Source organism: Carcharodon carcharias, chromosome 6 (assembly GCF_017639515.1).
Source record: "Carcharodon carcharias isolate sCarCar2 chromosome 6, sCarCar2.pri, whole genome shotgun sequence".
Lineage (NCBI taxonomy): Eukaryota > Metazoa > Chordata > Chondrichthyes > Lamniformes > Lamnidae > Carcharodon > Carcharodon carcharias.
Window position 1 is genome coordinate 47648858 of NC_054472.1, and position 15320 is coordinate 47664177.

General features: G+C 42.9%; 1 protein-coding gene across 1 annotated transcript in view; it reads right to left on the minus strand.

Moving 5' to 3' along the window:
* Positions 1-15320, minus strand: part of stac (SH3 and cysteine rich domain) — a 222741-nt gene that overhangs the window by 134438 nt on the left and 72983 nt on the right. Inside the window, exon 3 of the mRNA XM_041190230.1 lies at positions 12122-12222. Coding sequence (XP_041046164.1) covers positions 12122-12222 — 101 coding nt within the window. The remainder of the gene's footprint in view (positions 1-12121; positions 12223-15320) is intronic.

Consider the following 15320-nt stretch of genomic DNA (forward strand, 5'->3'; position numbering starts at 1 on the left):
GTTTCAAAAGGAGAATCCATTTGCTAAAAGGTCTGTCTTAATATTCAACAATTATTAAGAATTCATGGCAATTTTAATCAATAAAAAAGTGTCAGAAACCAGGGGATGTGCATTTAAATGACCAGGGAGCTATCAACACCAACATGGTTGACTCACCGTTACCCTTTGAAATGGCTGAGCATGTCTACATAACAACACTGACTGTGCTTTAAAAGTAATCTGCTGATTGTGAAGCAGTTTGCCACGCCCTCTATAAATGCAAGGTGTTTCTTTTTCTCCTGAATTGTACTGGAATCATATTTAATGCATTTAAGCTTATGGCGAACTACATACTTGCATTTGTTTTATCTAGGTTTTTAGCTAATTGGAATGATCTCAAGTGCATTAATAATCCAGGGATGAGGGAGACTTCTGTTATGAAGAATAGATTAGAGAAGCTTGGGATGGTTTCCTTAGTGAAGAGAAGGTCAAGAGAAGATTTGTTGGAGCGGTTCAAAATCATGAGGGTGTGGACATGGTAGGCAGGGAGAAACTGTTCCTATTGGTGGAAGAGTTAAGAACCAGAGAAGACTGATTTAAGGTGAATAACAAAAGAAGCAAAGGAAAAGCTTTTTTTACACAGTGAGTGGTTGGGATCTGGAATGTGCTGCCTAAGAGTGTGGTGAAGATTTAATCGTGGCTTTCAAAAGCGAATGGGATCATTACCTGAAGAGAAAAAAATGCAGGGCTAGGAGGAAAAGGACTAGCTTTTAGGGACTAACTTAGATGATCATACAGAGAGCCAGCATGGACCCAATTGACCAAATGGCCTCCAGTGTCCTCAACTTTATTACGGCATAGCCGATGGTAAAGGCGGAGTTGTTCAAATCCCAGAGGGAAACTTGAAACAACTGTCATAATCCATTTTTGCAATTTGTAATTTTGAGGTGCAGACTTTGAATTCAGTAGGAATAAGATCATTGTGTCTCATGGTTTTTATATAAAACTAAATGAAACATTTATTAATTTAACAACAAATTAAACACATACACATGACTACAAATTACTACTATAATAACTTGTTGACAAATCCGCAATTTAATCGCCTCCAGGTAAATTTCCACTAAGGCAACAGTAACCCATAGACTTCAAATAGACACTAGGAAAAGCACATTTAAACTTATGAATTCCAAATGAGGATCCTTTGCAAGTTGGTTGGAGGTGTGCAGGCTGGTTAAGTCTTAAGTGCCTCTACCTTACACACACACAAACTCCTTTCTTTATATATCTAGCTTTCCAATTGAATGTAAATTTTCTATTGTATCACTAAGTCTTTTGAACTTCAGCTCTTCTAACAATAAAACCCCTTTCATAGCACCAATGTTATTAGTAAGCTGAAAAAATAAACACATTCTTTGGCTTCTTCTAGCTAGGTGCAAGATTTTACACGCAGTCTTGACTGGTTTATTTAACAAATGCAAATGAACACTTTACCTTAATGTTCTCCTTACTGTTCACCCAATTAACGCTTCAAAATTACTATACATCAAAACACCCAGGCTAGCTGGTTTTAATCCAATTAAGACACACACAGACACACACCTCGACACAGACCCCCCCCACTAGAATTCTATTTTAAAAAATAATTTCCAATAACATTATACACATTAATATCTCTTCATGAGAACTTAAATAAGGGCAATTACAGTGGTATGAAGAAAGAGTTGTTTAAAGCAAACTGGGAAAATAGACTAAGGGGAAGGTCAATGGATGAGCAATGGCAGACACATAAGCAGATATTTCAAAACGCTCAGCAAAAATTTATCCCGGTCAAAAAGAAGGGCTCGATGAGAAGGATGAACCACCCATGGTTAACAAAGATGGTCAAGGAGAGTATCCAATCAAAAACTAAGGCATACAAAGTGGCAAAAATTAGTGGTAGGCTAAAGGATTGGGAATGTTTTAGGAACCAGTAGCAGATGACTAAAAAGCTAATAAAGAGGGAGAAAGTTGATTATGAAAGTAAATTGGCAAGAAATATAAGAAGCAAGAGCTTTTACGGGTATATAAAAAGAGAGTGGCTAAAGTGAGTGTGGGATGCTTGGAGGATGCAACTGGGGAATTGCTAAGGGGAACAGGGGAATGGCAGATAATTTAAACCAACATTTTGTATCAGTCTTCACAGTGAAGGACATTACAAACATCCCAAGGATATTAGATAAGTAAGGAGCTAATGGGAGAAAAGATCTTGTAACAGTATCTATCACGAGGGACAAAGTATTTGACAAACTAATGGGGCTAAAGGCAGATTAGTTGCCAGGGCCTGATGGCCTGCATCCAAGGGTTTTAAAGGAAGTGGCTGCAGATTTAGTGGAGGCATTGGTCACAATATTCCAGAACTCAATGGATTCCGGTAGGGTCCGAGCGAGTTGGAAAACTGCTAATGTGACACCCCTGTTCAAGAAGGGAGGGAGACAAAAAGCAGGAAACTATAGGCCAGTCAGCCTAACACCTGTCATTGGGAAAATGCTACAGTACGTCATTAAGGAAGAAATAGCAGGACATTTAGAAAAACTTAACACAATCAAACAGAGTCAACATGGATTTGTGAAAGGGAAATCATGTTTGACAAATTTGCTAGAGTTCTTTGAGGATATGACAAGCAGAGTTGATAAAGGGAAACCAGCAGATGTAGTGCATTTGGATTTCCAGAAGGCATTTGATAAGGTGCCACATAAAAGGTTATTGCACAAAATAAGAACTCACGGTATTGGGGGGTAATGAATTAACATGGATTGAGGATTGGTTAACACACAAAAGACAGGGAGTCGTGATTAATGGGTCTTTTTCAGGTTTGAAAGGTATAACTAGTGGAATGCCACAAGGATCAGTCCTAGGGCCTGTCTATATTAATGACTTGGAGGAGGGGGCAGAGTTGTAATGTATCCACATTTGCTGATGATACAAAAATAGGTGGGAGGGCCTGTTGTGATGAGGACATGAGGAATCTGCAAGGGGATATAGACAGGTTGAGTGAGTGGGCAAAAACTTGGCAGATGGAGTTTAATGTAGGAGAGTGTGACGTCATGTACTTTGGTAGGAAGGATCAAAAGGCAGATTATTATTTAAATAGAGAGATACTCTAAAAAAGTGTAGCACAGAGGGATCTGGGTGTTCTTGTACATGAAACACAAAAAGTTAGCATGTAGATGCAGTAAGCAAATGGAATTTTGGCCTGTATTGCTAGGGGGGTTGGAGTTTAAAACTAGGAAAGTCTTGTTACAACTACACAGGGTGTTGGTGAGGCCGCACCTAGAGTACAGTGTACAGTTTTGGTTCCCGTATTTAAGAAAGGATATACTGGCATTGGAGGCAGTTCAAAAGAGATTCACTAGGTTGATTCCTGGGATGAAGGGGTTGGCTTATCAAGAACGTCTAAACAGGTTAGGCCTTTATTCATCAAAGTTTGGAAGAATGAGGGGTGATCTTACCGAAATGTACAAGATTCTGAAGGGGCTTGACAGGGTAGATGTTGAGAAGGTGTTTCCACTAGTGGGGGAATCTCAAACTAGGGGACATAGTTACAGAATAAGGGGACACTCATTTAAAACTGACATGAGAAGGATTTTTTTCTCTCAGAGGGTAGTGAATGTCTGGAATTTTCTACCCCAGAGAGTTATGCAGGCTAGATCACTGAAAGTATTTAAAGAGGAGGTAGATAGATTTTTCAAATATCGGGGAATTGAGGGCTATGAGGAGTTGAGGCCTGGGGCAGATCAGCCATGATCTTATTGAATGGCCTACTCCTGCTCCTATTTCTTATGTTCTTATGTTATGTTCTCTGCTGTAACCATTCTATTATTCTATAATGCAAATAGGCTACCAGCGATAATTTAATTGCAAAGAATATTAAAATAATTAGAGTGAAATTTTCTTTGGCTTGCACAACCCTCCAGACAAAGTGACATTTGTGTTCCTGAATTTCTCACAGTAAAGGTTGATTACAGTAATTTTTTCCGATTACACGTTCCAGGCCTGCTAGGAATACATAGCACATGTGTGCACGCATAATTTCCTGTGTACGCACAACTTTTTGATGTGTGCCAAAGATCAAATTCAGCCCCCAGCAGGGTGCGACCTTCGTATGCTCATCAACAAACTGGATAATTCATCTCTAAATTTTCTTACCTCGCTTGTATTATTACTTTTCCAATTGTATCAAAACAGCAACATCAATTAGGCTTGTGAGACAATTAATTTTCTGCTGTCAAGATGGGCCAAATGGCCATCTTCTGTGCTGTAACCATTCAAGGGGCGTAATCATCCCAGATTTGCACTGAGTGTGGAAGCGGGCAGGTAAAAAGGCATTTTACCCGCCGGCCGCAGTGCCAGCTTTTCACACCTATTTGTCCTAAACCTGCCGCATTAATTATGCGTTCCTGGGAAACACGCCGTTTCCATGGTGGGCGGGCTCTCAATTGTCCGCACACCATCATCTCCCTACTATGTTTAAAGTGCACCTGTGTGCACACCTCTCAGTGCTTCCAGCCCACGACTGCTGCTGCGAAGACATGGCCCTGAGAGGCAAAAAGACTGCAGCCCTCAGGTTCAATGATACACCCCTTGAGCGCTATTTGGACACAGCGGAGGTTCGCCGTGAGGTCATCTACACCCACTCTGGTTTCAGGATGAGCAGCAGCATCATTAATCCGGCTTGGGAGGCAGTGGCAGCTGTGGTCAGTACCGATGCCCTACAAAAGAGGACCGACATCCAGTGCCGAAAGAGGGTGAATGATCTCTTCCGTTCTGCCAGGGTAAGTCACTCTTCTCATCACTCTCAACTCACACACTCACAAACCCATCACACATCCACACAGCGCTCACTCACTGCTGGTTCAAAGGACATCACCATTCACTCTCACACACACCTTCATTGTCCTCGTCACATCCATGACACCACTCACCACCCACACATGCCAGGCAAATTTATCATCTGGCCTGGCAGGCATCCTGCTTACACTCTCTCCATCTCTATTCATGCAGGACAAGCTGGCCCACAAGAAGAGGTCACAGATCAGTGGAGGAATGCCTGAAATCGAAGTCCTCACAGACTTTGAAAAGAGAGTCATCCAGCTGGCCGGCGACGATCTGGACCATTCCTGTGCTGATAGTGAGGTCGGTGGTGCTCTACCAAATGAGGATCCAGCCGTGCAACATTTATCAGACAACCATGCTGTGAGTGATGTGTCCTGTTTCACAGGCCACTGCCATGCACTAATTATATCTCCTTGCTTTCGCAGGCACATCTGGGAAACAGCCGAGGGAGTCTGTGACCCAGGGCCTCCAATCAAGCCCCAAAGAAGCCTCTGAAGAAGAATCTGAAGATACCCACCTTGAGGTCCCATCACAGCTTCATCCACACCCTCCATCAGTGTAGAGACACACCTTGGTGGGACCTAGCTTTAGAGTAGCCTCAGGATCACAGTCTGATGAGCAATTGCACTGTCTGATCAACAGCAGTCGGTGGCAGGGACTTCCCAGGTTTCTGGCACTCTGATAACTTCTGGGGGCCAGAAATTTGCTGAGTCCAAGTCAGATGATGAGCCTCTGGACTCGGTCACGTCACAGTTGCTGGAGCTGCAAAGGCAAGCTTGGGAACATCAGGAAGGATGTCCACTGCACTCCGAAAGCAGGCCGGAGCCCTCCATGTCTTCACCCTCCAGAGGACGCATGCCAAGGACATCACATTCAGTAGGTTGCCTCCACCTCCGCTGTGGATATCATGGGAGAACCAAGACATAAGCGGCAGGGTTAGGAAAGTTAAGATATGTTGAACAGCCTGGGCGTGGGTGTTAATCACTTGCACATAATGTTCACTATTGTAAATAAACTCCAAGAATGTCTCCTTGCCTATGGCTCCTTGTTCTGATGAGCAGTGTTCGTGTCACTCAGATGTGAAATCTTGGTTCCTGCACAAGATTAAGGTCGGTATCTCAGTCCAGGGCCTCTTTCCCTGTGCTTTGTGCAGCCTTCAGACCAAAGTGATGGTCCAGCCTCACACTCCCTGGACACCATTACTGATTTCGGCACCTGGATGGTGCCTGTCATTGCTACCAGAATGTCATGGGCATGCACCACAGAGTTCCGTCATTCATTCTGTGTGCTCTCAGCACCTTTAAGCCCCCATGTCATTAGCATCTGGGACCAGTGACGCTGTACTTCTGAAAGGATCAGATGCTTATAAAGTTTCATGGTTGCATCTCTATGAAATGACCCTGATCACACAGCGCAAACAAACTGCCCTCGGCCAGACAGGATTCAGACATTCTCAGAGGCTATGTAAAGATCTATGGTGTCTCCTCACTGCATGTCATCATCATCCTCCACAAATCTAACAGCTATAGTGGCCTCCTGAGCAGGCCTGTCTCGTCTGGCCAGTGCGAGGGCCTCCACATCCTCATCACCATTGACGTCCTTCTGATTGGAGGAGATCTCCAGCTCCTGCATTACCTCCTTGGCCAGCTCCTCTCCCCATTGCAGCACCGGGTTGTAAAGTGAGCAACAGATGACGATGGTGCTTGACACTCTCTGCAGACTGTATTGCAGGGCTCCACCAGACCGGTCCAGGCACCGGATCATCATTTTAAGCATCCCGATGGTCTGCTCCTCCAAGGTGCGAGCTGCAGCATGAGCCTCATCATACCTTTGCTCTGATGCAGTCTGAGGCCACCACATAGGCCTCATCAGCCATGTCCTCTGTGGGTAGCCTTTGTTCCCGAGGAGCCATCCATGTAGCCTCTGTGGAACCTGGAAGATTGACTGAGAATGTAGGAGTCATGCACACTCCCAGGAAATCATGTGCAGGCCTGCAGGATGCATTTCCAGTGGTCGCCCAACAGGTGCACATTCAGCAAATGGAATCCCTTGTGGTCGACATAGTTCACCGCATGTTCCAAGGAGATTTGAGCACCACGTGAATGCAGCTGATGGCAACCTGTACCTGCGGGAAACCCGAGATCTGGGTGGATCCAATCGCTTTTGCATCCTGGCTTTCCTGGTCCTGGATGAAATGCACAAAGTTATGTGCCCTCGCGAAGATATCATCCGTGACCTCATGGATGCATTTGTGGGTGGAGGCTTGTGATATCCCACAGAGGTCACCTGTGGAATTCTGAAAGGAGCCACAGGTGTGGAAATTGAGCGCCGCGGTCACTTTCACAGCCACTGGCAGTCCCCTAGGTTCCAAATCCTGCAGCAGGTGGCAGATGTGCCTGACCAGTTTTCTAGACATGTGCAATCTTTGGCAACACTGGTTCCATGTCATCTGCACGGAATGAAATGCAGCGAATATAGACCCTGGGTGTCGCAAGGTGCCGACCAGTGATGGCTCACTGTAGCTCTTCGGTGGCGTATGCGGGAGCCCCAGCTTCTAGAGGTTGCTACTCCTCCTTCTGCGCAACCAGTCACCTCACTTGCTGTCTTCTCCGTCATCTTCACTCTCTGTACACCACAAAGCATCCAGCTAATTCACCAGGCTCAGTGATCCTGATGTACTCCTTCTGCTGGATGAAAGAGAGATGCGTGGGTGAGCACGGGTGTACTAAGAACCTCTCTTGGATATGTCTGAAGGCCCCTTAATGTATCCCAGAGAATGTTGGCCACCACTTGGATGGCCAGAGATTAGTGCACTGCATGGCTGCCTGAACACCCAACCACCTCTGCCCCACTCCACTTGACTGATTGCTGGCAGCTTTGCCCTCTGGGCTGCATACTGTGCTCTCAGCTCAGGCACAGGCATTCTCCTAACTCAGACTGCAAGGCTACACTGTTAGCTTGAACATGGGGGAGACTGGACCAAACTGGGATGATGACTTTGCAAGGGGCTGTGAGTGCCTCCACCAGTGGCTGCTCAATGGTCAGCTTTAGCAAGGAAGTGGTATGACATGCCCAGTCGTCCAATTGTTCTGCAGTCCACTAAAAAGCTCATTAGTTTGCAGTCTGTGCCCGAGGAGTGAAAAGCTCTGGGGCACTTGGTGGCACTTTGATGTCTCTGTGTTGCTTGAATGGGCAGATAAGCTAGAGCCAGAACTGTCTCAGCTTCAGAGAAATGGTCACTTTATACAGGGTGTCCCTAATTCATGGACACTTCCCTCACCCACCCCCACCCCACACGTACTTGTGCGCTACCTTCAACTGCAGGGCAGCCTTTGCCCCCACCACCCCCCTCAAAACACGCCCCCACTTTGAAGTCCAACAGGCGCCTCTCGCGAGTGCTCCATCTCCGGGTTCCCCTCAAAATGCAGCCCTCCAAGTGCATGTCCTTTACATGCTGATGCACACAGTGGTGTGCAATCACACTGACGTGGGTGGACGATCCAGGGGTGTTGCGGGGCATGGGTAGTGGGGGGGGTGGTGGAGGTTGGAATGAGCCCCTTGGGCTAGCCTTATATGCTGATGTGTTACAATGAGGTTCCTGATGTCCGATGGTGGGATACATGGCCCGCCACCGACGGGCTGAACAGACGATTGCAAACTGGTTTCATGACGTAATAAAATGATTTTTGGTCTTCTCGCCACATTGTCCGTTCACATCACTGAACATGCCCGACGCTAGTGGGCACAGAAAATTAGGCCGTGCGATTTTATGTCCACCCATCTGGTTTTTAGTCATTGCTTGAATTTTGCGTTAGTCATGGAGAAAGATTTTTTCCCTTTTATAGAAATAAACACTCCTTACTACAAACTGAGAGCATCAAACAAACCCACACAAAGCAGTCAGTATGGAGGGTAAAAATGTCTCCAAAATAACCTTCTGTGAGAGCCAACAGAGAGTATAGATTTGCATTACATGAGCTTCTGATGAATTCAACCCTTGTTCCTTAAGTGAAAGGGCAATATTTCACATAGTTCAAAAAAAAGTTAGTATTTTAATTATCAGCAAAATCAATGCTAATCAGATATTATGTTCAAAGGTCTTCCGTATACAGGTATTTAATTATATAATTATGTAGCAGTCCAACATTTAAAATGTTATAAATCTTAATTTCAAATTAATTGAAAAAGATAAATAATTGAGTTTATGTTATCATCTTACATTGAGCCGTGTCTAGCTGTATTCTTGCAGCAGCTGAAATATGCAACACAGAAATGACAGACAAACACATTGTATTCTGTTAACAGGTCTTTATAATTTAAGTTCTGGCAGGCAGCATGGCCTGATGATGGCCAAGTATCATCGAGCACTGAAACATTTATGAAGTCATCTCCAGGTTTTGTATTTCAAACTGCTATGACGACAAACATTTTACTCTAATACAATGCAGCCATTTGGCATCTTCTTTCATTGACAGGACTGATTGCTCCCCAGCTGCCTTTCACTTACAAAACACAACTTTTGCTATTTTGATTAAAAATTTAATGGTCAGCTTTAAATGTCAATGCTGGGTGCACAATGTTCAAGCAATCCAATCTTGCATCAGTGTGTTTAAAAGAATGATGTGCCTTCAGTTACATTGTTTTAACATTCTTTGCTCATTTTTCCCTCTGTTCCTCTGAAGGTGCTGATTCCTTGCAGGAATGTGACTCTCGGGACACTGGTCATCTTTTAGTGCATTCTCCAATTGGCCACTGTTGTTAATATGTGATCGTTGCCAAGGAGGGATGGCAGATGGCTGGAGGTATTACAGCCGAGCCATACCCTGTCCTTAGCCGAATTATAGAACGGTTACAGCACACAGGGAGGCCATTCAGCCCATCATCTCTGTGCTAGTTCCACATAGTCCTGTCATTTTTTTTTTCTTTTCAGATAATGATCCAATTCTCTTTTGAAAACCAAGATAGAATCTCCCTCCACCACATTCCCAACTGGTGCACTCCCGATTTCAACCGCGCGCTGCATAAAAAAAGTTTTCCTCATGTTGTCATTGTTTCTTTTGCCAATCATCTTAAATCAATGTCTTCTGGTTCTCAATCCTTCTACCACTGGGAACACTTTCTCCCTATCTATTCTATCCTTACTCATGATTTTGAACACCACAATCGAATCTTCTCTCAACTTCCTTTTCTCTAAGAAGAACAGCCCCAGATTCTCCAATCTATCAATGTAACTGAAGCTCCTCAATTCTGGAACCATTCTCATAAATCTTTTCTGCACCATCACTAATGCCTTCACATCCTTCCTAAGTGTGGTGCCCAGAGCTGGACACAATATTCTGGTTGAGGTCAAACCACTGCTTTTGTACTATATGGCCCTACTATAAAGCTCAGGATACTGTATGCTTTATTAACTGCTCTCTCAACCTGCCCTGCCACCTTCAATGATTTCTGTACATATTCCCCAGGTTCTGCTGCTGGATATTTACTCTTTACTTTATATTTTCTCTCCTCATTCTTCCTACCAAAATGTACTGCTTCACACTTCTCTGCATTAAATTTCATCTGCCACTTGTTTATCCATTCCACCTTTGTCCTTCTGAAATGTGTTATCCTCAGAGTTCACAATACTTCCAAGATCTGTGTCATACACAAAGTTTGAAATTTGTATACTGTATACCCATATCTAGATCATTAATATATATGTAGAAAAGCATGGGGTCCTAACACCAACCCCTGAAGAAGTCCATTATGAACCTTCCTCTAGTCCAAAAAACTACTGTTCGCGACTTATGTTTCCTGTCACTTAGTCAATTTCATATCCATGCTGCTACTGCCCCCTTTATTCTAAGAGCTCTAACTTTGTTCACAAGCCTGTTGTGTGGCACTTTATCAAATACCTTTTGGAAGTCCATGTACACTGCATCAACTGCATTACCCAAATCTCTCCATGTTAGCTCATCAAAAAATCCAAACAAGTTATTTAAACATGATTTTCCCTTAACAAATCCATGCTCAAATCCTATGGAATTCATTGGAGAGAAAGTATGTGCAAGAACCTTGGTTGATTCTCCTTTCCTTAACTTTGGATTGACAAGGTCAACTATGGTGCCTCTATTTTTGGCTCTGGTTGAGATCACTAACTTAGTACAGGTCATGGATAGAAACTGGGTCCTTCCTAACCTGTATCTGCCATAATACCTGACTCATGTGAGACCTCAGTGCAGACCAGAGTCAGAACTGTGTTGTCACAGATATCATCTTTCAATCAAGGTATTAAATTGGCTTAGTGTTTGCCTATTCAGGCAGATGCAAAGGAATCTGTGGCACTTGTTGAAAAGCAGCAACATCCATTAGTGTCCTGGCCAGCTTAGCTACTCACTGCCTCAACAGGGTATGGCATCTGGGATGAATTCTGCTATATTTTTAATGAAATTTTGCTTGATACTAATGTCACACCAAAGTTGCTCTTGACATAAAGAATATAAAAATATATAAATTGTTAAAGAAGTCACACAGTGTGCTACACCAAGGCTTCTGGTAGAGGTTTTCAGGTAACATTTCTAAGTTTTTTAAAGTTGGTTTTATCCTGTTCATCTAAATTATGAGCATAGGGTGTCAACTTAAATTAAATGAATTGCCAAATAAGATTTAAGCCAAAACAATTAAATTAATTCCTCTTGTCTTTATTGTTGTGCAGGGTAGGGTTTTTAGATCTGCAGTTATGCCACATAGCCTCCAACTGCAGCTACTTTCAGTCCAAAACCAGTATAAACTCTAGCATTCACTAATTTCCCTTAGGCCAAAGAGCCAGATATGTGTCTCAATTCTCTTTGTGTCAATCATATTCCATACTGTCAGGAGAAATTTACATGAGTTCTTTCCACTGGACCTGTGCCCCAGCAACCTAAAACATTCCTCCCCCGGCCAGCAGCTTTTTCCCCATATTCTTTTAAACATACTGTTGTCACAACACATTAACCTTTTCAGGACCATATTAGTTTTCTATGCCAGGGTGAAAAATACAATTGGCTTTATGGAAAGAATGTTGTGAACTTAGCAACAGTCTACAGTTCTGTTACATTGCTTTTGCATATTTACCATTAGCGGGTCCCATAAAATCATTGTTATTTTAAGATGTTATGTCATAGAAAAGCTGTGCAGATTTTAAAAGCTGCAAAGCACAATCAACCCTCAAGGATTAATCTTTGAGCCTGCAGTGTTCTGTCTGTTTCTATGATAACCATGCCAAACACACAGTACTTCTTACCAGTTTACCCATACATCGCTGCTGTTCAATGCCATCAATGCATTTGTGGTGGATACTCATCTTACAAGCCTTGCAGCGCAGCCCAAGTTTGGCATTGGTGCCTGTTAAGTGAATATGCATCACAAGTTAAATCAATATTTTCCATATATTCAGTTAGCAATTAAGTGATCTGAATGAACAGATAGAGCATTTAATGGCCAATATTAACCTTAAGCTGTACTATTTCAGACCACTGCAAATAAATAGCAATTGAACTCTTTTAAAACTATGTCAGGTTTAATTTTCTTTAGCTGTTTAGTGATTTTTTTTTGTTCAGCAGTCTTTCAGTTTCCTTTAATGTTGCATTTTAACCCACAAGAGAATTATACAGAGATCACAATGCAGGAATAGTTTATTTGACCCATATAGTCCAGTGCTGTGTTTCGTTTCAATGTGAATAGCAGCCCCAATCATATGTGCCTGTCCCGTTTTCATTTCCCTTCATTCCTCTTTTCCTTCTGCCTCTTATCCTTAAATATTAACATGATCCTTGCTTCAATCTCCAACTCTGGTGGTGCATTCCACAGCCTCACAATCTTATGCATATACAAAGTTTCTTGTGCTATCTGCCCTAAATCTCTTAGACTTAATCTCACATCCATGTTCCCAGGTTCTAGACCTCTCAATTATTGGAAACCTGTACCTTCTTTATAGCCTCTCTTAATTTTAAGCACCTCTGTGTAAGTATGGCATAACCTGATTGCCCTAGCCATCTGCTACAGAGTGACAAGTATATATTTTAAATGTGGTATGAGTTTTCAGGGTTTTAAGTCACTGATGGAGAGAAACAGAGTTAACGGGCAGAATTTTCTGCCTGCCATGCGGGTGGACTTGACCCAATCTCTGGCGGGCGGGGAACCGATCCCCGCCGGAGAAGCGGGCCCCGCCGCCATTTTATGTGGGTGGGCCAATTAAGGCCCACCCAGCGTGATGTCCGCCAGGAGGCGCTATGCACTTCCTGTGCAGCTGGGGGAGGATTTCTCAAAAGCGAGAGTGCGCTTTTTCACGCATGCGCACGAAACAGTGCACATCTCCCTGAGACTAGGTGCTGCCTCAGGGAGATCACTGACAGTTCTAAAAACATGAAAAATAGAAAGAAAAAGAATCCTTAACATGTCCCCTCATGTGCCAATGTCACATGAGATGGGACATGTTCATAATTTACACTAAAACTTTATTAAACTTTTTAAATCCCTGCGTGAAACCTCATCCTGCCGGTGGATGAGGTTTCATGTTTTCTCTATTCCCCGCTGGGGCTCCTGCCCTGCCCACCAACCTTAAGGTTGGACGAGCAGGTCCTTTAATTGTTTTGATGATCCTGTCAATGGCCTCAATTGGCCATTGACAGGTTGGCAGGCTCGCAGCTGATTTTGCTGTGCCCCGCCTCCCTGAAGATTTAAATGGGGCGCGGTGACGTCAGGGGTTCCTCCTGATGTCATCCCGCATCGGCGAGCGGGCCCCGTCCCCTGCTCGCCAACAGCAGAATTCAGCCCAACGTTTCAGGTTGATGGCTTTCCATCAGAACTCGGTCCTGATGAAAGGTCATCGACCTGAAACGTTAACTCTGTTTCTCTCCACAGATGCTGCCTAACCTGCTGAGCATTTTCAGCATTTTTTTTTTTACAGATTTCCAGCATCTGCAGTGTTTTGCTTTTGTTTAAAAACAGTAATGTTCACTGGAGATTCTGTTAACCAAATGGAACTACATTTTTCAGCAAAATAAGGATTAATATAATAATCATAAGGAGCAATACATTTCTGTCAACAGATGTCATCAGTACTACATTTTATAAATATGGAATGTTTTTAAAACATGCTTTACAAATTTACAGGGCTGAAAAAATTAAACTACAGATATTTCTACCTCAATATTAGAATCAAGCATCAGAAGTCATCATTCGTTACTCACTGTATAACTGGGGTTCGGGTTGCACACCAAGTCCTCAATACTTTTAAGAATTCAAAAACTAATCACCAGTATTTTTTGTGCAGCGTTTTAGGAACTGTTTAACATATTTAGGTGGAATCCTTCTGTTGGGTATTTTAACAACAGGTTAATAACCAACATACATTAAGTGGATGGGCTAAATAACAGCAGATGGAATTCAGTGTGGGAAGATAAATGAGTATTTTCTAAATGGAGAGGAATCACCAATTGTACGGTGGCAAATAAATTTGAGAGCACAGCTGGCAATAATCAAAAAGATTAATAATATGTTGACCCTTATCTCAAGAAGGCTTGGAATACAAAGAGGAAAAGGTTTTGCTGCAGTTGTTTCGCGGCTTGGTCAGACTGCACCTAGAGTTCTAGGCAATGCACTCAGGAAGGATATTTTGTCTTTGGATGGGATACAGTGCAGATTCACCAGAACGAGGGTTAGATCTGAGGATAAGTTTCATAAACTTGGCAGATATTCCCCTGAGGAAAAATCTGGTCATGGTGTTTGAAATGAAAAAATGATTTGATATGGTAGCCATAAAGAAACTATTTTCTCTGGTGGGGAAATCAAGTACAAGAGGATATAATCTTAAAATCAGAGCCAGACCACTAAGGAGCAAAATCTGGAAGCACTTTTTTACACAAAGGATAGTTGAAATCTGGCACTGTCTCCCCCAAAAGGTTGTGGATGCTGGGACAATTGGAGCTTTCAAGACCGATGATCAATAAGATTCTTTTTATAAGATTATCAAGGGATATTGATCTAATACAGGTAAATGGAGTTAAGATATACATTAGCTACGCTTTCCCCAGTATTCAGATGCTGAAACTGGAGCCACTGTGATTTTAACTCCTGGGTGCTGTGCACAATGCCTTTTTTTAGCTTAAAAGGAACAATACTGACCAAAACTTGCACAATTTTGAACCATTAGGTTTGTGTACCCAAGAATACAGAAAAGGGGCTAACTTATTAAAATGCTCCCCCAATGCTATTTACCCATTAATATTCTTACAATATTGCTTGGGTATTTTCAGAATTTATATTATAAGTTTTATTCTTTCATTGCCTACAAAACAGCTTATATTCAGTGCAGTGGAACTCTGCAATGTATTATTTAAAAGGATGGGTGATACCTGCTAATCGCAATTATTTGCCAAAAATTCACCCTTATAATCACAAAGAATATCAACAGGCTTGCACAATTCATTGCACAAGAGGGA